This window comes from Schistocerca cancellata, chromosome 2 (genome assembly GCF_023864275.1).
Source record: "Schistocerca cancellata isolate TAMUIC-IGC-003103 chromosome 2, iqSchCanc2.1, whole genome shotgun sequence".
Classification (NCBI taxonomy): Eukaryota; Metazoa; Arthropoda; class Insecta; order Orthoptera; family Acrididae; genus Schistocerca; species Schistocerca cancellata.
In genome coordinates this window covers 576,831,436-576,854,799 of record NC_064627.1, presented here as the reverse complement: position 1 = coordinate 576,854,799, position 23,364 = coordinate 576,831,436, and the positions used below count along the sequence as shown (strand labels likewise).

The window sequence follows — 23,364 nt, the reverse complement described above, 5'->3', positions numbered from 1 at the left end:
GAATGGCCACCGACAAACTGTGACTAAGAAATAGCTGGACCATCCAGTTCCTGAGCACACTGCCCAACATAACATGCTTAATTTTAATGACTGATTCACAATCTGTGTCGCCTTGATCCTTCCTACCAACACCAGCTTATCTTAATTTCATGGGTGGGAACTTCCTGTGCAATATATCCAACATTTCCATAACCGTCCTGGCCTCAACCTTTGTTAGTCATTGTCCTTCACCCACCTATCCCCTTCCATGTTCCCACTCCCCAACCTTCTGTTCCACAATCACACCCACAGTGTTTTTCTCCCCCCCCCCCCTTCCCCCCTCAGTCTAACATACTCACTTCACTTTGTGCCTTACCCTCTCTCCACCTCAACCCTATATGCTCCTTCAAACAGCACTTTACTGCAGAATGAGATTTTCACTCTGCAGCGGAGTGTGCGCTGATATGAAACTTCCCGGCAGATTAAAACTGTGTGCCCGACCGAGACTCGAACTCGGGACCTTTGCCTTTCGCGGGCAAGTTTGGAAGGTAGGAGACGAGGTACTGGCAGAAGTAAAGCTGTGAGTACCAGGTGTGAGTCGTGCTTCGGTAGCTCAGATGGTAGAGCACTTGCCCGCAAAAGGCAAAGGTCCCGAGTTCGAGTCTCAGTCGGACACACAGTTTTAATCTGCCAGGAAGTTTCATATCAGCGCACACTCCGCTGCAGAGTGAAAATCTCATTCTGGAAACATCCCCCAGGCTGTGGCTAAGCCATTTCTCCGCAATATCCTTTCTTTCAGGAGTGCTAGGTCTGCAAGGTTCGCAGGAGAGCTTCTGTAAAGTTTGGAAGATAGGAGACGAGGTACTGGCAGTAAAGCTGTGAGTACCGGGCGTGAGTCGTGCTTCGGTAGCTCAAATGGTAGAGCACTTGCCCGTGAAAGGCAAAGGTCCCGAGTTCGAGTCTTGGTTGGGCACACAGTTTTAATCTGCCAGGAAGTTTCAGCACTTTACTGTTCCACACCAGTACCCTGCTCTCCTTCCCCCTCCCCGCCCCAGCTAGGGTGTACAACAGATAGATCACAACCTTGATTGGAAAACCCACACCTTAGAATTAATGAAGCCATAGTTGTAGTGCACACAATTACAGTTGCAGGAGATTTAAAAATCAAGCAGTTTCTTTGTGCTGCATATTTCCATTTACTAATGAGCTTTAAAAAATCATTTTTGTGGAAGCTCTATTTTGAGGGATATTATTTTCTGAATCTAGAAACATGTTAGAAGAAGTGCATCTGATGTTGGTTTTAGAACATGTGGTAGAAATAACTTCAAAAAATGTAGTATTGTGAAACAATTCATCATTACTAATTTTTGTCTCTTCTCAGAGTAATATAATACCAAGACCATATTCAAATCATCAGAACTTTAAGGGTTTCACATTAGCACAGAATGTAGTCTAAATACTAGGTTTCACACATGTTCAACTGACCAGAGCATATTAAATTGCTCGTGGATAATGTAGTGTATCATAAAAGACTGACTTAAAACAGGGAACTCTTCATTAGACAACTTGCATTCCATTGCAGAGAATCTTCACAGAAACTTTTTACCCTAGTGTATTAGTTTATAATCTAATTAATGTTAGAACTATGATATTTCATAATGTTAAGCCATTCATTTTATTACAGTTTAATAAAAATAATGTTGTTAACTACTTTTCACATCCAAGTGGCCCCTATCCACAAGATGCATTTATTATGATTCATATAATTTAATGTTGTTACCTCGAAAGCACTGTAATGGCTAGTGACTAGAGATATTGAGAAAAATTAAAGTTGAGTTTAAATTTGTTGGAAAAAAATCTCAGCTCCACATTTATTTGCAGTGACCAGGCAATGAAGCAGTTCCTTTTACATCTTGATGAAACACTGGCATTAGGGAAGAAGTTTATTATCCAGGATTTGGATGAAACACATCTTTTTATATCAGCTGATATTGTTGAGGTTCTTCAAGCTCGTGTTGATGATCTAATGGACCAGATAAGTTTCCCCTTGGCTGACAGAGGGTTGTAAGAATTGAACAATTGTGATTGCTCTCATTACACTTCACCATGGCATCTGCAAGAGAATCAGGACGACTGAAAGATGCCAATCAGAAAAGGGTACTAGATGAAGCTGCACGTCACAGGAGGGCCAGAAAAGCCCTTGAAGCTCTTGAACAAGATAATTTCCATGAAGATCCACATGCTGACCTTGGTAAGTGTGTTTTTGCTTGCAGAGTGTGTATGAAAATGCAATTTTTTTATTTATCATTTTTCTGATCTCTTTTGATTCAATTGTATATGTATTTCAGTTGCTTGTATTTTACATTTCTTCATTGAAACTGTAGAATAATTTTAAAAAATCACTGTTTCTCAAGAACAGGTGTAGTGTTGATCATGTCATCTTTTACCTCATGCATGACATACAGTATGTAGGGTTAATTTGTTTTGAAACCAGTGCCACCTTGCTGTGAGGATAGTTAGTGGAATAATTTGCTTGAGATAGTTTGGAGCTGAGGTATGCGTAGATGATCTGGAAATGAATCTTGCCATGTCAAATTTTTACATAAACAAGCACAATATTCTTCTGACCATGTAGTTTAAGTGGTTGGAGGGCGCATAAATAATACTAAAAGTGTCGCTAAGCTTTGGAGGAGTCACTCAGAGCTAACAGAATATGCACATATACTTGCATGGTTACATTGTCCTGGCCAATACATTGTACTAGTATTGCAATTTGACTGGGACAAGGGTTGTATCAGGTGGAGTGTGTGGTGAGAGGAATGAGGTGCGAAGCAGGAGGGAGAGTTGGAGGGAATGGTATTAGAGCCAGCTGGGAGTCAGAGATAACAAGTACACAGGATAGGAATGTGACAGCAGTGAGCTTGCTCTGACACAGGTGGAGGGAGTTGCATTGCTGTTCACAATAATGGGGAGGAGTGGCATGGGAGATGGAGGTAGAACTGGAAGAGGGAGACTGTAGAGTGGAGGGTGTGAGTATAGAATGAGTGAAGAGACATGGGGACAGGGGTGGTGGTGGATGAGGAACAGGGGCTAGCTGAAATTGAGGCAAGAAGGATTGTGGGATTGAAGGATGTATTGTAAGAACAATCCCCACATGCATATTTCAGAAAAGCTGGTACTGGAGGCAGGGGCAGGGTAATCCAAACAGCACAGGTTGTGAAACAGCCATTGAAATCAAACACGTTGTGCTTAGCAGTGAGTTCTGAAGTTGGGTGCTCAACTCTACCCTTGGCCGTAGTTTGGCAGTGACCATTCCTTCAGGTGAACAGCTATTTGGCAGTACCCTCATAAAAGGCTGTGCAGGAGATACAGCTGACGTCATATGAGGTCTGTTCAAAAAATTCTGGGCCATTTGTAATTTCGTGCCAATGGTGTGCTGGATCGAAATGCAGTTGGCATCCCTGCACATGTTGGTGTTTAAAGTGTAGCCGCTGAACTTTCAATATTGTATATATGTTAGTTATTGTTCAGTGCTGTACTCAGTAGTACATTGTGTTGCACAGTGTGTGAATTTCGAGATGGCTGAGTTAGAGGAGCAGTGTGTCTGCATTAAATTTTACGTGAAACTCAAGAAAACGTTTACAGAGGCACACCAAATGATGCAGAAAGCCTATGGTGATGAGAGTTTAAGCCATACTTGGTGTTACAAATGGTTCACATGGCTTAAAAATGGCCAGGCATAAGTTAAAGATGACCCTTGTTCAGGACGCTCTCTGATGTCTACTGACAACGCTCATGTCAGGAACATCAATGAAATTGTGCGTACCAGTTGAAGACTGACTGTCTGAGAGATTGCAGAAGAATATTTCAGTTGGATCATGTCTTGAAATCCTGACACTGCATCTAGGATTGAATCGTGTTGCTGCCAAGTTCACCCTATGGCTCATGAGTCAAGACCAGAAACACTTTTGCCTCACAATCTGTGAAGAGCTTTTAGATCGCGCAGATGAGAGCAGGATGTTCCTTAAGAGAATCATAACTGGTGATGAGATGTGTGTCTACGGTTATGATGTTGAGGCCATGATTCAGTCTTTGCAGTGGGTCGGAAAAGGTTCTCCAAGACCAAAGAAAGCTCATCAGGTCAGGTCAAATGTCAAGACCTTGCTGGTAGTTTTCTTTGACTTTGAATAATTAATTCATCATGAATTCATGCCACAGGGACAAACTGTTAATCAGTGGTACTGTCGGGATGTGTTATGACGCCTGCAAGAAAATGTGAGAGGAAAATAGACTGAAATGTGGTGAGACAGTTTATGGCTCTTGTATTACGTTAACACACCCGCATGTTCATCCCTGTCAGTGTGTGACTGTTGCACAAAAAATGAAATCACTGTGGTGTCTCATCCTTGTACTCTCCAGACCTGGCCCGTGTGGACTTTTTTCATTTCCAAAGTTGAAAATCCTGTTGTAAGAATGAAGATGTGCAACAATAGACGAGATATAAGAAAATTATCAGACACCAGTTCGTGCAATCCAGCAAGAGGCGTACCAAGACTGCTTGCGGAAGTGGAAACAGTGTTGGGAGCAGCATGTCAGTTGTGGAGGAGAGTGTTTCAAAGACCATGCGCAATAAGTAAAAGGCAAGTGTGGAAAAATTTTGTGGACGAAGATCCGGAATTTTTTGAACAGACCTCGTACAAATGCTTTACGAGTGTAGTATAGGATATGTATTGGCAGGGCATGTCTTGCATCTGTGTTGCAAGAGGTTAGGAGTGGGTGTTGCTTAAGGATGGACCATGATATTAGGTGGAGGTGGGTTGTGAAATCACACTTTAGGAGAGGGAGTAGGATGTTCCTCGTTTTCAGACAGTTATTCCAGTCTGGTGGGACATTGGATAATGGGAAGTGGGGTGTTACTTTACAGCTGACTCGTGGACTGGTCAGAGTATTAGAGACAGGTGTAAATATGGCATGGTAAATCTATTTGCAGATTAGGTTTGGAGGATAGTGTTAATCAGTGAAGACTTTCAGCATATTGGATTACCAGACTGTGGGAGACTTTTCAATATGCCAGGAAGGGTAGTTGTGAAAATAGAGGTACTGTAGATGTTGGTGGGTGTGATACAGTCAGTGGTTTTTATGGTGCCATTGTAGTAGTGGTGGTCAATATCCAGGAAAGTGACATGCTGGGCTGAGGAGGACCAGGTAAAGTAGCTGAGAGAGAAGGTGTCGAGCTTGCAAAGGGTTGAGGATAGCGCCTCCTTGGCCTGGACACGGATCAAGAAGATACGATTGATGAACCTGGACCACCATTAGAACCCATAACAACTAATTCTCTCGCTGAACCTTTGTCTTATCGGGTTTGGGAGAGGTACGTTACATTTGGTAAAGTTCCCTTTCAGGTGTGCCAAAATCTCGGGCATCTAAGAAGGTTTCTACAGATGGCCCATAAACAGATTGACTTATGAGGTTGCCATGGGTGCCTTTGGCTGTGTTGTGTATTGTGGTTTGCAGTTTTGAGTAAGGATGCAGTTTGTCAGTTGTATAAGTCAGGAGGTGGTGGGTTTGGAGTCAGTAAGAACATCAGTGGAGGTAGTGTTCTACTGATAAGTAGGGTGACAATGAAGTTAAGATGATTGGGAGATAGTGAAGGAAGTGGTTCGTTTCTGATACGGAATGTTAGGTTATAGACAGTGGGTTGGAGGTGTAGTTCAACAAGAGCCAAGGTTTTTCCCATAGGAGCATATTAACCTGTTACTGTGGGTATCCATGATGGTAAGGTTTGTGGGTTTTAGGGGACATATAGTGAGGATGAGAAGGAGCATTAAAAAAGGGAAACATTTAAATTTGAATGACCCATGTTTTGCTTTCATGTAGTTCTACACCCAATCACTGTAATTCACTTTCAGTTCCTGCTCCATGATTCTATCAGTTGCCCAGGCTAAATAGTCCTGAATTTTTTCATTGGAGGTATGCTCCAAATAATTCATGCCCATTTCATCTCAGAATCAGAAATGATGGTGTTAATATTGTCGCAGAAGAAGCTGAATAGTGTAGTCACTGTAGTGTAGTGGTTATGATACTAAACTGTTGCATGGAGGGTCGTGAGTTCAAAACTCACCTGAACTGAAACATTTTAATGTCTGTATTCGGTTCGAATACATTCTAGTAGTATCCACAAATGGCAAGAATCATTGTACTGGAATGTTCTGTAGCCGTATATATACCGTAAGTGTTGTGGCTGGAGGCAGTTCGCTCCGCGCGCTTGTATGTGCAAGTGCTGAATGAATAAACAGTCGTTAAGTGAAGTTAGTGTTCGTCATTCATCTACTTACGCCTTCCTCTACATGACATTATTCTGGTGGAGGCGCTGGGTATTGTAACTTCTGATACCGCACATTATCGACGAAACAGTGGCTCCCATCAGGCCACGACAGAGCCACTGTTTACTTGGCAAGAAACCCGAGTTCGAACCATATTCAGCAGATTGCAATCTACCGGAGACAGAAGAAGGAGAGGACGTTGCGATGACAGCAACTGTGTGCCACCACATGAGACATTCTCCCGGGTTCTCTGGCGATGATGGCCATGATCAAACAAGTGGCTGAAGGTATATGAGCGTATAGCCAAATTCAACAAATGGGATGACACCATGTGTTTGGCTAACGTATTTTTCTACTTGGAGGGCACTGCCAAGCAATGGTATGAGAAAAATGAGGAGAAGTTCACAAGCTGAGAAGTTTTCCTGGTGAAACTGTGCAAGTATTTCGGCAACACACGACGACAGAAGTGCAAGGCGGAAGATAAACTAAAGTGTAGAGCGCAGCGTCCAGGAGAAACAACAGCATACTATGAAAGTAACCCCAAAAGTAAGGTCTCCTATTTTTTTATAAGTACATAGACCTGTTTATTTCTACAATGGTTTACATCAGTTTACAGCTTGAACATTTTGCTATTATTCGACATAATCACCATTTCTGTTGATGCATTTTTGTAAACGCTGTGGCAATTTTTGTATGCCGCCGTGCTGTTCAGAAAGTTATGAACCTCTTCTTTCACCTTGTCGTCGGAGCTGAATCGCTAGGACCACAATTAACGCTGACAGGTACTGTGAGACTCCGAAAAAACTGAAACGGGCAATTCATAACTGGAGAAGGGGAATGTTGAGCAAGGGCGTACACATTCTCCATGACAACACTCACCTACACATCGCTCGGCAAACTGTTGCTCTCCTGCAACAGTTTCAGTGGAACATAACCACCCACCCATCCTATAGTCCTGACTTGGCACCCAGTGACTATCAGTTCCCTAGGTTAAAAGAACATTTGGCTGGAAAGCAATTTAGCTCCGACGACGAGGTGAAAGAAGAGGTTCATAACTTTCTGAATAGCATGGCGGCAAGGTGGTATTTCATGGGCATACAAAAACTGCCACAGTGTCTACAAAAATACGTCGACTGAAATGGTGATTATGTCGAAAAATAGCTGATTGTTCAAGCTGTAAACTGATGTAAACCATTGTAGAAATAAACAGGTCTATGTACTTATAAACAAATAGGAGACCTTACTTTTGGGATTACCCTCGTACATTCAAGACATCTTGGAGCTGTGTAAAATAGTGGAGCCTCGAATGAAGGAGGAAGATAAGGTTGCACACCTCATGAAAGGTGTTGCTGAGGACATGTATCAAGCCCTACTCCTGAAGGAGGTTTCGACAGCAGACAACTTCATAAAATGGTGCCAGTATATCCAGACAATGCATCAAAAAAGAATTACACGCAAGAAGTGTGATGGCTTCCAAATGTTGTGTCGATGTCTGTGATGGTGGAAGAAACTGATTTTGCAAGTATTCTTCATCAGATAGTAAGAGAGGAAGTTCAGAAGGCACTTGGATTGCACCGCGAGCAAAAAACCGAGACGCTTCAAGAGGTCATAGGGGAGGAAGTGGAACAGACATTGAACCCAATCTCTCGTCCTTCATTTCCCTTTAACACGGTAAAAAAGTCGAGACCCAGGCGAAGTTACGTTCCTACAATGCCGCATGAGGAACCTGTTTGGGCACCAACTCCAGCACAACGAAGATGAACAAAATGATGTGGGTGTAGGACGACGTAGGTCACCATCGCCACAAGCTAGCCACTGGAGAATATGGTCCCCAACACGCTGATAAAGGTCTCCATTGTGGTTTAGAAGCTCCAGCCGATCACCTAGCCGCCGCAACCTGGGAAATTAAAGGGTGCGACCTTCCTTGTAGGTGAGGCCGCCGAAGAGAAAAATCCTCCGCCGTTGATCACTACAAAAATGATAAGAAACTACATCAATATCCTCATGGTTGGCCAACCAGCCCAAGCTCTTGGGAAGTCTGGAGCATCATACTCAGCCATTTCGGAGAAGTACCATTGCCAGTTGCAGAAAACCGTATTTGTCGACAACAAAGCATCTCTGCTGAAGGTGGCTAATGGGATATATGTAAAACCTACAGGAAGATGTCATTCATGTGGGTATAAGTGGCCATACACAACCCTTAGAATTCATTGTTTTACAAGAGTGTAGTCATGACGTCATTCTTGGATGGGACTTTTTGAAAGCTTCTCAAGCAATTATAGATGGTGGTCGCTCGAAGATTATGTTAGACGAGTTGAGATACTGTGGACAGGAAGACGTGCATCTGAGTGCGTGGAGACTGTGTGCTGAATGAAGTGATCAGTCCCACAGTCAGTGCTAGAAAGGTAGCTATCATGTGTCATGTCATGCATCAACCCATGGATTTTGTAGTGGAATGTAAGAGAGGCATACCACTGAAGAATAACTTGGTCATCCCAGCCTCTGTCATCTCATTTCAGAACGGATGCGGTGAATTGTGGATAGTTAACTGTTGCTGAGAACCGCAGATCCTTCCAAGACGCGTGTGCGTAGCAAACACTGAGCTGTTAATCGAAGAACAACTGAGCGTCATAGAAATCTCCCATGCTGAGTCTGTGGGCGAAATTAGCGCTACCACTATGAGACAAGATCACATTAAGGAACAATAGAATAAGCTACTTGCCATTCTTCAAGAGTTCTCTGGAATGCTTCAATCCACAGGTGAAGAGACAAATAGACAGTGAAGCACCGAATTAGCACTGGAGACCATCAACCAATAAGCCAGAGAGCATACTGTGTGTCAGCAATGGAATGTCTAATAATTTGCGATGAGGTAGAGAAAATGACGAAGAATGACATCATTCAGCCTTCGCAGAGCCCATGGTCAGCACCAGTGGTTCTTGACAGGAAGAAGTATGGCAGTTGGTGCTTTTGTGTTGATTACAGAAAGCTTAACAAGATAACTAAAAAGGACGTTTACCCTCTTCCACGAATTGACGATACACTAGATTGTCTTAAGAGGGCTAAGTTTTTCTCAACCATGGACATGTACTTTGGATACTGGCAGATCGAAGGAGATGAGGCTGATCGTGAGAAAACTGCATTCATCACCCCTGAGGGCCTGTATGAGTTGAAGGTAATGCCGTTTGGTTTGTGTAATGCACCAGCAACTTTTGAATGAATGATGGGTAAACTTCTAAGGCACCTGAAGTGGATGATGTGTCTTTGTTATTTAGATGACATTATAGTGTTCTTAGAGACATTTGACGAACACATAAAAAGACTGAGGGCCGTTCTTAAGTGTCTCCAACAAGACGGACCAAAATTTAATCCAAGAAAGTGTCTCTTTGGAGCAAAGTACTTGGGCACCTTGTGTCAAGCGAAGGTGTGCGGCCAGACCCAGAAAAGGTGGGAGCTATAACAGAATTTCCTATTCCTAAAAGTATTATAGATGTGAGAAGCTTCCTCGGATGGTGTTCTTATTACCGTTGTTTTATCAAAGAATTTTGTATCAAAACCAGGCAACTCCAAGAGTTGCTAAAGCCGATGCTACATTTACCTGGGGTGGTGCTCAACAAGATTCTTTCGATATGCTGCGAAAAGCTCTGAAGACTGATCCTGTACGTGGTCTGTATGATTAGAGAGCACCTTATAGAACTACACACAGATGCCAGTGGGTATGGGATCGGTGCTGTTCTGGTGCAGATTTCGGATGGAAAAGAGAAAGTTATAGCCTATGGTTCTAGGACATTTACAAGAGCCGAGTGAAGCTACACAGCAGAAAGTTGATGAAGAGTGTAGCAGCAAAAGAAGTTATAAGAAGATCACTGCCAGGGCGAGAATCAGTCATCAGGAGTTGGAGTATGCAGGACCGATGACTTGTTCGCGGACTAGGATGATGTAACACCGAGACGCTGTTCTCTTAAGGAGGGAGCAATGTCGCAGAAGAAGCTGAGTAGCTCTGTGGTATAGTGGTTATGATACTAAGCTGTTGCATGAAGGGTTGTGAGTTTAAAACTCAGCTGGACTGTACAGTTTTAATTTCTATATTTCGTTCGAGTACATTCTAGAAGTATCCACCAATGTCAAGAATCATTGTACTGGAATGTTCTGTAGCTGTATATATACTGTATGTGTTCTGGCCAGAGGCAGTTCGCTCCGCGCTCTTGTATGTGCAAGTGCTGCATAAACCTTCGTTAATAGAATTAGTGTTCATCATTCTTCTACTTACACCTTCTTCTACGTTACAGTATTATAACTTAAGCAGCTAAAGGAAACCTGTGCTTCACCCTGATAAAACATGCCTAACATGTAAATTGAGGATTTCCCTCTATTCTATATTTTTGACAGAGTTAAAGTACTACCTTGACCTAGATACAAATTATCATGATTGGCCTCCTGCTGTAGGGTTGAGTGCTCCCTGTGTGTGTGTGTGTGTGCGTGTGTGTGTGTGTGCGTGTGTGTGTGTGTGTGTGTGTGTGTGTGTGTGTGTGTCACCTTTTTTTGACAAAGGCCTTACTGGCTGAAAGCTTTATTTGTAACAGTCTTTTTGTTGTGCCTATCAGTGACTCAGCACCTCTACTATATGGTGAGTGGCAACTTTTCTTTTTAATATTGTTACATTCCATCAGGGATTTTCCATTGTTTGAGTTTAGCTAATATTTGGGTAGTAGAAACAATCCCTGTGTAACCACTGTGTTTTGAGAGCATATTTCTGTGGAGAGAAAAAACAACAACCTTTCATTTCTGCGACTGGGTTATAGATGTTCTGTTCTCATGGTGTCTCCTCCACGTCAATAGATAATATGGGAAAGTGCATTATTTATGTAGTGAAGCATTTATTACAAAATTTCCCTAATATGTGAATTAAAGAATGCTAACATATTGTGGATTTTTTAGTGTTAGTATTTCATAATCAGCTAGCAATTTACATGGATAACTTGTGCACAAGATAAGATACTCAGTTGTATTCAATATTTAATTCATTCGGGAGGATGACGGTTCAATCCCGCGTCCGGCCATCCTGATTTAGGTTTTCCGTGATTTCCCTAAATCGCTCCAGGCAAATGCCGGGATGGTTCCTTTCAAAGGGCACGGCCGACTTCCTTCCCTGTCCTTCCCTAATCCGATGTGACCGATGACCTCGCTGTCTGGTCTCCTTCCCCAAAACAACCAACCAACCAATATTTAATTGCATAAAGCTTTTAATGTCATTACCATGTTTCACTGCCAATATTTCTTCTGCTCTATCATTTAGGAGAATTAATGCATGTTTATATTATGATATAATTTTAAGAATTTGTGTCCTAACTTTATGAAAGTGGTGACAAATTTTCATCAGAGAGATGATTATTTGGCTGCATTTATTCTCACTGTTTAAACACGCTTGTGATTGAATTTAATGCATATCCCCACTGAAAATGCATCTGACCTAATATGACCTACACTTCATCATCTGTACCCTGTGAACCATTTATGAAGTGCCCTGCTGTAACAGCTATTAAGGCTTTTTTTCTGTTCAATTCGCACATGGAGTGTGGGAAAAACGATTGTTTAGATGCCTTTGTGTGTGCTGTAATTAATCTAACCGTATCTTCTCCATCCCTATGGGACATATATGTGAAGTGTTGCGGTATATTCATAGATTCATCATTTAAAGCTGGTTTGTGAATCTTTGATGCTAGACTTTCGTGGGATAGTTTCCGTCTATCTTCAAGAGACTGTCACTTCAATTCCTTCAACATCTCATGCCACTCTCCCGTGGGTCAAACAAAACTGTGACCATTTGTGCTGCCTTTCTCTGCGTGCGTTCAATACTCCCTGCTAGTTGTATTTGGTATGAGTCCCAAACAGTTGAGCAGTGTTCTATGATGAGTTGCGTGATTAAATTGTAAGCAATCTGTTTTGTAGACTGATTGCATTTCCCTAATATTCTACCCATAAACCAAATTCTGCTACCTGCCTTACCCACAACTGAGACTAAGTGGTCATTGCACATCATGTCCCTACTGACAATGGAAACTTACCATTGCACCCCTCTCAGATTCAGTGGTAAAATGACCTAGTGGATAGCCCATCAAAAACTGAACACAGACCAAGCATGAAAACAGGAAGCAATGTAGAAACAGTGAACAGTCCAAGCTCAAGATGTGCAACACTGAGCGAAATGCAAAAACCATGGCATTGTGGTTGTGTGGTCATAGTGTTGGACTGCAAAGCTGAAGACCTGTGTTAAATCCCTGCCCCCTTTTCCTCTGCAAAATTATGAACCTTCCATTTGGTCATTGACATGTCTGTTCTCCATCTGTAGTCTTGGTAGTTGTCATACTATACTTTGGTTATAGAATATGGGTAATTTGATAAGAATATATTACCGTCACAAGTAAATGTGATGAATAGTGAGAGCAGGTGAATGCCACATAGACCTCTAACAGAAATGAAAACAACAAATAAATGGGCGTGAAGTATTTAGGAAGTCAAGAATCAGAACTTCCAAAATGGAACACAAGAATCATAACATGTGGTACTTGTGTAGAACAGATAGGTGGTACACACATCTGGAGGTCCCTTCCTTACACCTCGCTGTAGCAAACTGATGTTACACCATAGCACAGACACAAATCTGGAGATTTGAACATGGATCTCCCCCTTTGCAGTCCAACACCATGACAACATAACCACGACACTGTGGCTATTCAAACTCGCTCATTGTTGCACATCTTGAGCTTGGACTGTTCACTATTTCTGTCTTGATTCTTTTTTCACAATTCTGTATACCTTCCTGTTTTCATGCTTGATCTGTGTTCATTTTTTAATGGACTGTCCACTGGACAATCTTACCACTAAATACGAGGGGGTTGCGATGGGGAGTTTCCATTGTATATGTTACACCCAAGTATTTGCATGAATTTACAGATTCCAATTGTGGCTTACTAATATTATATCCATAGGATACTATGTTTTTTCGTTTTGTGAAGTGCAAAATTTTACATTTTTTAACATTTAAAGCAAGCTGCCAATCATTGCAACACTTTTAAAGTTTTTCATTGCCTGACAATATTTGTACAGCTGTGTTCAGATGGAACTTCGTTGTGGATAACTGCATCATTTGTGAAAAGTCTGAGGTTATTGTTAATATGAGCCACAAAATCATTAATATACAACATGAATAGCAAGGGACCCATCACATTTCACTGGCATACAATCAAAGTTACTTCTACATCTGTGATCTTCAGTCAAGTTAACAAGCCGTGTGCTCCATGCCAAGAAATTCTCAATCTAAATACTCAGTCTAGTCACATATTTAGCCTCATACTCCGTATGATAATACTTTAGGTAATAAGTGTAGTTGCGGTACTGAGACAAATGCTTTTTGGAAAATGAGAAATACTGCATATACCTGACTGCCTTGATCCATGGTTTTCAGGATGTCATGTGAGAAAAGCGCATGTAGGGTTTAGCAAATACGTTTGAGCTCAGAATATGTTCTAAGATCCTGTAACAAATGAATATCAAAGATATTGGACATTAAGGTAGTTTTGTGAAACACTTCTGCTACCCTCTTGTTGACAGGTGTGACCTGTGCTTTCTTCCAACTATTGGGCCCAGTTTTTTATTCAGGGGATCTGTGATAAATTACAGTTAACAGAGGTGCTAACTCAGCTGTGAATTAAGTATAGAATCCTTTGGACCACTTTTAATGGCTTGAGCTCTTTCTCAATGCCACTGACACTAATGTATATGCCACTCATTTTTTCAGTGGTACGAGAAATATATTTTCAAATATTCCTTTACAAAGGAAATTTGCTATGGTAGTTATTGAAGGCTTCTTTATGCATTGTTCTCTTGACTGCCAATCATGTTTCATACTTATTATGCAGTTGTCTCTTTAGAAGTTCCTTTATAGTGACTGTGCACCATGGAGGCTCTCTCTCATTATGAACTGTCCTACTGGGTACATATCTATCCAGTGCCTGGTCAATTATTCTTTTAAATTTGAGCCACAGTTCTTCTACATCTCGTGTCCTGAGCTTTTTTCAATTTTCTCTTTGAGGTATGACACTATTGTTTGTCTGTCTAGTTTGCTGAACACACAAACCTTTCTTCTTGTTTTAGTTGCCCTCTGTGTTTAGGTATTCTTTCTTAATATAATTGCCTCGTGGTCGCTGATACCGCTTTTGATGTGGACATCCTCAGAGAGTCAGGTATGTTTGTGGATCAGTTTTAAATATTAACCCTCTATTGCCCAAATTATTATTTCCTGTAGAAAAAAATATTTATATGCACAGAATGTTAGAGAATAATGTATTTACACATATAAGGTGAATTTTTGTTTTTGAAATAATTTATTTTTTTAAAATAGTTCTGTGACTCTGAGGTCACAGTGGGCAGTTACATTTTTTGTTCAGTCTTGTACAAATAATTTAGTATTTCTAATTCGAGACAAGAATGGAGCTGCATGTTACGGTAAAATTGGAAGTAAGTAAAGAATAATGAGTTAACAATTAATTACAGATAAAAACATACACAATACAATAAACTTATTAAAAATTGATTTTAATGTCAGAAATTTTCTGGTTATTTTTAGTTTCTGACATGAACTACTGAGTATTAAAATAAAAAAAAACAGTTAGAATTTGGTGTGAAGCAAAGATGCACTTTACATTTTGTGCAAAACACTTTTGGTGCACCATTACATCCTGGTTTTTTGCAACGACCTCTTTTTTCTGAAAATTGAGGCCAGTGGCCAATCCCATCCTTCCTCACTTCTTTTTCAGGCAGTGGTGCTGCTGACCCAGTCTTCTTCTTAAACTGAATTGCAGTTTCCATTGACGAACTACTAGGTCTTCCCCTTTTTTTTCTGTCCATCCTTATTCTGTTTGCAAAGACAAGCAGCAACGGTAGCTTTGAAGTCCAATAGGCTGAGCCGATCTAGTTTTCTCACGTTACACTCTGTACAATCTCTTCTGTATAGTAGCCAAGCATTGACTACAGTCAGAGCAAGCAAGTGAAATACAATTCTCAAATACCATTTCTTCGACTGGATCTTGATGCGATACAATGCTATCAGTGAGTCCAACAGATCAACACCACCCATGCACTGATTGTAATAGTGAACAATACTGGGGCATTCAACATTTATTTTTTCTTTCTTTGTACGGTCCCATCTCTCCACCGTTGATGTTGGATGAGCACCAGCAAAAGTACTGAGCAAATGAACAGGCTTGTTATCATACCATTTTACTGCACTCAAAGTAATGCCATCAATTTTAGATAAATGTTCCTCATAACTCCCTCGACCCTTCTTTTTCATGACTTTGTCAGAAGGAACATACAGCCTTTGAGCCGATTAGGTCTCACAGTTCCTAAAGACTGAATACCCATCTTTTCTAGTTCAACTTCTAACCGAACTCCTGTGAACCAATTATCAAAATACAGTTTGTGAAACATGTGTCTAGGTATTACAGAAGCCAATCTGAGAACAACATTTGCACTCACATCTACATCAGATAAGGATGGGTCATGTTTCACTTTCCCTGAATATATCTCTAAATTATGTGCAATTCCATGTGAATCACACAAGACAAATGCTTTGTAACCCCATTTTTTAGGTTTATTTTTGACATAATTCTTCAAGGTGTGTCTTCCCTTGAAAGGAATTATCTGTTCATCCACTGACAATTTTTCACTCATGGGAATTCTTTGAAAATTTTCAACTAATGGCTCCAGAAAGGGTCTGATCTTGTACAATGTGTCAGCTTGATCTATAGTTTCATTATCATTGAAATGGAGTCCTAATTTTAGCTGCTCCCACCTATTGCGGCTCATTACATCAGCAACAGCTGGAATCCGAGTAGTAGTTTTCCAATACATATGACGTGATGGACGTCCATAAATGGACATGTACATACAACAACCAAAAAATTGTTCAATCTCATTTTTATCAGTGTTTATTGGTTTAGAAATGTCTTTCTGTATTGCGTATAAGTTGGTTTGATCTGCAGCATTTTCCACAATTTTATCGTCTAACAACTGCCTAAAATAGGTCATAGGTAGATGAGGTTCTTCCGGTGCACAAGGGAGACAACACTTCCATGGTTGAACAGGACGAATAATACGATTGCTAGAATGTCTCCAAACATAATTGACTTGAAATTCATCACTAACATTCTCGTTATCACTTTCATTATTCACAAGTACAGCATTATCACTGTCCTCTGCACTATCATTATCACTCTTGCCTATAATTATGTCACCTTGACACTTTTCTAATATCTGAATATCATCCTCACTATCTGAATCTAAGACAGAATCTTCTGCTTCATACCCAGGAATAGTTCTAACTTCATATTCTTCACCTTTCTTACGTTTTCCATAAAACTTATTGGGCTCCGTGATTCTGTAACAAAGTGAGGTTATGATTCTATTATTGCCCAACGTGACTTCAGAGAAACGGATCCAAATTCGCTCATAGCACATGCAATATTTATAGTTACATGAAATGCAGTGTTTATAATGAAGAATGATACTTACATTTCTAACTAAGTATTTTTGTTTCTTGAAAAATGAAAATTGCATCACTGTAAATAATAGCTAAACTTGCACCAGCACAGGAAGACGACAAATGACTGCAGTCCAACATTCAGTGCTACCTACCAAAGATAATATTATCTGGTGCCAGTGCAAACAACCTAAATATAAAGCAGCCATATTGTAACACTCAAGTCACACTGGTCAAGAAAGAAATAATGATCCTAATGCGAAATATAACGATAAAATTTGACGTGATTTCAGAGTCACGGTGGGCAGTAGAGGGTTAATAATTCCAGTGTTAAATAATTAATGATTTCAGCTTTGGTCTTATTATTTCTTTTTACTGTAATGTCCTCTTCAAATTGAGATCACATTACAATTTTCGAGTAGCATTTTAAAAGGTTAAAATATATTCTGGTCCACCAACCTTCTGTGCAAGCATCTGAGAAGCAACTCTCTCTTGAGTATATTGTTCTCAGGCTGGACATCATAATATCATGTAGCTTGTGAAATTTTTGTGTGCTTCAGTTTTCAATCTTCTTATCAGTGCTTCCGTATGATGTGTCTCATTAACATGTTCTTCCAGATACTTAGTTTTCTTTAGATATTTACTTGCGGCAGCTTCAAAACTTGATGTTGACCTTCTTACTTTGATTATATGATTGACTGAAAGCTTTGTATTATGTTTTGCAATGGAATGATGTAGAAAACTATGTTATTTAAATGTGTGTAATAAACATATGACTCATGCACATAATCATATTACGGTGTTATATTTCCACCATAACATCAGTTTACTGAACATTTATAATTGAATCAATGTTTCCCAATTACTAATTTTGCAGTGATGAGCAAAAAAGTCCCAAAATTTCAAGAAACTCTAGAATCTCGTGGTGGAAGAAGAAAGAAGACCAAAAGTGCTGAATATTACAAGCTAAGGTAACTTATATATGATAGATAGATAGATAGATAGATAGATAGATAGAGAGAGAGAGAGAGAGAGAGAGAGAGAGATGGGTGTTGGAGGGGGGGGGGAGGCAGGTCTCATCTCAGTGTCACTGCTTTGTCTGTGATCATCTTCTGATTTCGAATTGTGTACTAGTCTTGGCTGTAGCTGTAGCATCATAATTGAAACGTCGATAGAAGCACTCAGAAAAAGAAATAACATGGTAAGAGTACCACAAAGTTTTATGGTAATTGAAAAAGATCAATCTGGAATATGTTTCAGAGCTCTATAACATAAAAGGTAGTGGAAAATTAACTGTAGTTAATACACTAAGTGATCAAAATAATCCGGACACCTGGCTGAAAATAACTTACAACTTCGTGGTACCCTCTGTCGGTAATGCTGAAATTCAGTGTGGTGTTCGCCCACCCTTAGCCTTGGTGACAGCTTCCACTCTCACAGGCATACGTTAAATCAGGTGTTTGAGGGTTTCTTGGGGAATGACAGCCCATTCTTCACAGAGTGCTGCACTGAGGAGAGGTATCGATGTAGATCGGTGAGGCCTGGCACAATGTCGGCGTTCCAAAACATCCCAAAGGCATTCTATAAAATTCAGGTCAGGACTCTGTGCAGGCCAGTCCATTACAAAGGGATGTTACTGTCATGTAACCACTCCACCACACACCGTGCATATGAACAGGTGCTTGATCATGTTGAAAGATGCATTTGCTATCCCCGAATTACTGTTCAATAGTGGGAAGCAAGAAGGAGCTTAAAACATCAGTGTAGGCCTGTGCTGTGATAGTGCCACGCAAAACAACAAGGGGTGCAAGCCCCCTCCATGAAAAACATGACCACACCATGACACCACCGCTGCCGAATTTTACTGTTAGCACTACACATGCTGGCAGATGATGTTCACCGGGCATCTGCCATACATACACCCTGCCATCAGATTGCCACATTTTGTGTTCCGTGATTCGTCACTCCACACAACATTTTTCCACTGTTCAATCTTCCATTGTTTATGCTCCTTACACCAAGCGAGGTGTTGATTGGCATTTAACAGTGATGTGTGGCTTATGAGCAGCTGCTTGACAAGGAAATCCAAGTTTCCTCATCTCCCGCCTAATTGTCACAGTACTTGCAGTGGATCCTGATGCAGTTTGGAATTCGTGTGTGATGGTCTGGATGGACGTCTGCCTATTATACATTGTGACCCTCTTCAACTGTCAGTGGCCTCTGTCAGTCAACAGATGAGGTTGAACTGTACGTGACCCTTCACGTTTCCACTTTACTATCACATTGGAAACAGTGGACCTAAGGATGTTTAGGAATGTGGAAATCTCGCTTACAGATGGATGACACAAGTGAAACCCAATCGTCTTACCACGTTCGATATCCATGAGTTCCGCGGAGTGCCCCATTCTGTTCTCTCACAATGTCTAATGACTACTGAGGTCACTGATAGAAAGTACCTGGCATTAGGTGGTAGCATAATGCACCTAATATGAAAAATGTATCATTTTGGGATGTCCGGATACTTTTGATCACATAATGTATATGATTTAAGGAAAGATAGGCTGAAGCTGAAGCTGATGGACAGTCCAGCATAAATGTTTAGTTCTACCTGAATGTTCGGCACAATACAGGTTCAGCATATCTCAATTGTTTACACCAATAGCATTTCATGTCACTGAATCTTCATTGATTTCATCCACATCATGCTACTTAAGTCTTTTGTAATGTGTCCCAGTGTCAGCTTATGATACGTTCACAATTGTTTTGTTGAAATGCAGCTGGGTTACAATGTTGTTACACAACTACAAATAAACAAAACAGGATTAAATTTTACCAAACAACTTCGTTTATCATATATTTGTCTTTTGTTTTACAGGTTTCGCAAAACATTTGCCCAGTTGGTTGAGGAAGATCGAAATATTAACCCACAACCACCAAATTATATGTCGGCTCAGGCACCACCATCAAGGTTCCCAGAAAGACACTTTTGTGCTGTGTGTGGATTTCCCAGCAATTATACCTGCATTCCATGTGGCGCAAGATATTGCAGTATTCGATGTTTAGGTACACATCTTGACACTCGCTGTCTGAAATGGACAGCTTAGGAATCTTCTTGGGAAATTGTGGAAAACAACACTACTCTTTTTCCTGAGTTTTTGGAGAAGTTATTAGTTTTATTCAGTGAAAAAGTTCCACTGTAACTGATTTCTTAATTGGAAGTATACTGATATATTGTGTAAACATAAGTATTAATATTGATAATTTCTTTTCTTGTGTATGTGTAATTTTGCTTGCTTGTATGCAGCCTTTGGTGTTAGTAAATAAAATAGTAACTTTGCTGAGTACTAATCTGTTTGTCAGTGTTAAATCATAGTTTACTTCACTGTATTGTCTTAGTTGTGATTTGGTATTGCTTCCTGCAGTGTCCTTGTAAAATATTACACATTAATACATTTTTAATAAATTAAGTGAATTTGCAATGAGCAGTTCACTGTTTTAAGTAACTATGGTTATCTCTCTCTCTCTCTCTCTCTCTCTCTCTCTCTCTCTCTCTCCAAAGCCCTGGAAAAATTGTGTAAATAGTCGTCCAATGATAAAATTCTCATTTTAAGTTTTTATCTCTGAGCCAGCCACCGCCATGGCCAAGATGTCTGATGATATTGTAGTGACTAAATTCCTAATCTAATTGCTGCATGAGTAAGTTAAATTAGTTATTTACATGTTATTTGGCTCATAATTGTGACATAGTGTTGTGATATGGAATGAGACAATAATAGTACACCATCTCTGAAAAATACGGGAGCTTGCTGACCATTTACACGATAGTCTCAATGGGAGACAATAGCAGTGAGAACAAGCTATAATAGAATGCGGTGAACAATAATAATTAGACAATGCCAATCATTGAATTTTTCTGCTAAGAACTGAATGCATCGAGGAACAGAAGACTCCAATTGTCAACCTCAGTGGACTGGAGGGATGTGAATGTGCTTACAGATGGTTAGGAGTCGTTCAGATGTTTTTTAAGTAATGAACATTATCACACCTTCACAGTAAAACAGACTGCAGTCACTAAAATTTTGCAATATTCCTTTCTCCTGCACTTACCGCTAAGAGAACTTTGGTGCTCAATTTGTTTCCCTGTCAATACATCATTTTCATTAGTTACTTGTTAACTGCATCTAGAACAAGTAATCCACAGAATGTATAATCAGTTGTAAACAATGAAAAGAAGAATTAGTTTATTCAGTACACAATTAAATGAATATGCATAATGCTTATTTTAAATTTGGTGTACCCCCTGAGCTGTCTTTAAGTACTGCCAGGGGTAGGGCTGCCCTACTCCATGTACACCCCAGTTGTGTATACCACTACTTTAATAAAACTAATGGAAGTACTTCAGACTGGTTTCACTCAGAAGAGTAAATGAATGACACAGTCAACTGAAACACAAAAGAAAGGTTTCAGTTGACAGAGCTAATCTGATATATTGTTCACCAAACAGAGAAACTGCAGACTGGTTTCACTTGAAAAATGAATACTTCAATCAGTGTGCAAAATTACAATGATCTGCTTCAGCTATTTTCATTCAGTTGCTCCCACAGACTAGTTTCACTAAAATAATAATAATAATAATAATAATAATAATAATCCAACCAGTATGTTAAGCAACAACAAAATGAGTTGTCTGTTTTCATTTGGTTGTTCCCATCACTAAGTTTAGATGAAAAGGGGGTGACTTTCCCTGCAATGGATAATCACAGAAGCACCCCCCCCCCCTCTCTCTCTCTCTCTCTCTCTCTCTCTCTCTCTCTCTCTCTCTCTCTCTCTCTCCCCTATTCTATTTGTGACGCTTTCTCTTCACTCTGGGTCATTTCCCTAATTGTTGTATTTATTACTGCATTCATTTCACAGAAATTAGACACACGAATACAGGTACAACACAGGCAACCGCAAAGGTATGTGACAGAATAATTTCTTCAGTTGACCAACAAAAGAAGGAAGCTCAGCAATGAAAATTACTTAGCATAGAAATCAATAGGACATACAGGTTAACAATTATTGAACTATATGAAAAATAAGGTAAATTAATTACAAACTACGGTGTGCACGCACTTTATTCAACATGTAAACGTCACTACAGATATTCGGATTTAGGTTATGAGATGTTCGATATGCATACCAGCAAAATTCTGCATGACTTGCTGAAGTGTCGGAAAATTGATGCTGTTGATGATCTCCTGAGTGCCTCTTTCCAGCTCAGCAATGGTTTTTGGGTTATTGCTGTACACCTTGCCATTAATATAGCCCCACAAAGAGGAGTCACATGTGTTCAGATTTGGAGAATATGGTGGCCAATCGAAGCCCATGCCAGTGGCCTCTGGATACCTCAGAGCCAGAAAGCAGTCCCCAAAGTGCTCTATCAGGACATCACTCACTTGCTTTGATGGGATAAAGCTCCGTCATGCACGAACCACATCTTGTCAAAATCAGAATCACTTTGAATAATGAGGATGAAATTATCTTCCAAAATCTTCATATATTGTTCGGTAATCACTGTGCCATCAAGAAATATCGCACTGATTATTCCGTGACTGGACACTGCATACCACACAGTCACCCGTTGTTGGTGAAGAGACTTCTCAATTGTGAAATGCAGATTGTCAGTCCCTCAAATGCGCCAATTTTGCTTAATAATGAACATTTTCATGTGCAAATGGCCGACAACAACAAGGCACATGCGCATGTGCATACCAGTTCCCATCGTGCATTGCGGCTAACCATTCAGTTTGAATGCCCTAATGCAAATGGTTCAGAAGTTATGACAATTTTATTTCATGTAGTTCGATAATTGTCACCCAGTACAAGGAAGCTAAAACAAAATGACTACAGGAAAAATGTGAGTGAAAACAATGGAAAGGGTTGTCAGGAGGCTAGGTTCAACATAGAGAAAAGTCAAAAGGAATTTTGATGGAATTAAAAACCAGGATGTCTAGACCAAGATTATTACAGGAATTCCACTATTAAACATAGAGGAAAGGGCAGATAGTTGGAAAAAGTATATTGTGGTCCTCAACGTGGGGAAAGAAACTGTCTGCCGACATGATACGAAGAATAAATGGGTACTGATTTGGAAGACATAAGTGATCCAGTACTAGAGCTGGAGCCTGAAAAGCTTTAGAGACTTACTGTCAAACAAGGCAGAAGACACCGATCACATTCCTTCAGAATTTTTAAATCGTTGGGAAAAGTGACAACTAAACAATTTTTCAAGTTAGTACATCTCCGATCTCATAGATTTTATACACCACTGGACTTTTGAAGAATAACATCCATGTATCTCATGAGATTGCAAATGATCATAAATGTCAGAACAGTTGCATAAACAGTTAACAGCTCATACATCCTAGTTGGCAAAAATAAAAATAAAAACAATTAAAAATTATTTTTTTTAAAAAAAGCTAAAACACACTGTATCAGTCCTCGAACTGTTTTTCCCCACCCACTCATAGCATAATACCT

The 23,364-nt window shown here is 40.1% G+C and overlaps 1 protein-coding gene across 1 annotated transcript; it reads left to right on the top strand.

Moving 5' to 3' along the window:
- The first annotated feature begins 1,944 nt into the window (after positions 1–1,944).
- Positions 1,945–20,345, top strand: LOC126162180 (zinc finger HIT domain-containing protein 1). Its single transcript, XM_049918499.1, has 3 exons — positions 1,945–2,230; positions 17,720–17,813; positions 19,718–20,345. The coding sequence occupies exons 1-3, from the start codon at positions 2,086–2,088 to the stop codon at positions 19,944–19,946; spliced, it is 468 nt and encodes a 155-aa protein (XP_049774456.1). The 5' UTR covers positions 1,945–2,085; the 3' UTR covers positions 19,947–20,345.
- Positions 20,346–23,364: the final 3,019 nt, after the last annotated feature.

Excerpts from the sequence above, each read along its gene's own strand:
- LOC126162180 (XM_049918499.1), top strand. The coding sequence starts at position 2,086 with ATGGCATCTGCAAGAGAATCAGGACGACTGAAAGATGCCAATCAGAAA. Across the intron at positions 2,231-17,719 it reads AGATCCACATGCTGACCTTG|TGATGAGCAAAAAAGTCCCA; the intron begins GTAAGTGTGTTT and ends CTAATTTTGCAG. Across the intron at positions 17,814-19,717 it reads GCTGAATATTACAAGCTAAG|GTTTCGCAAAACATTTGCCC; the intron begins GTAACTTATATA and ends TTTGTTTTACAG.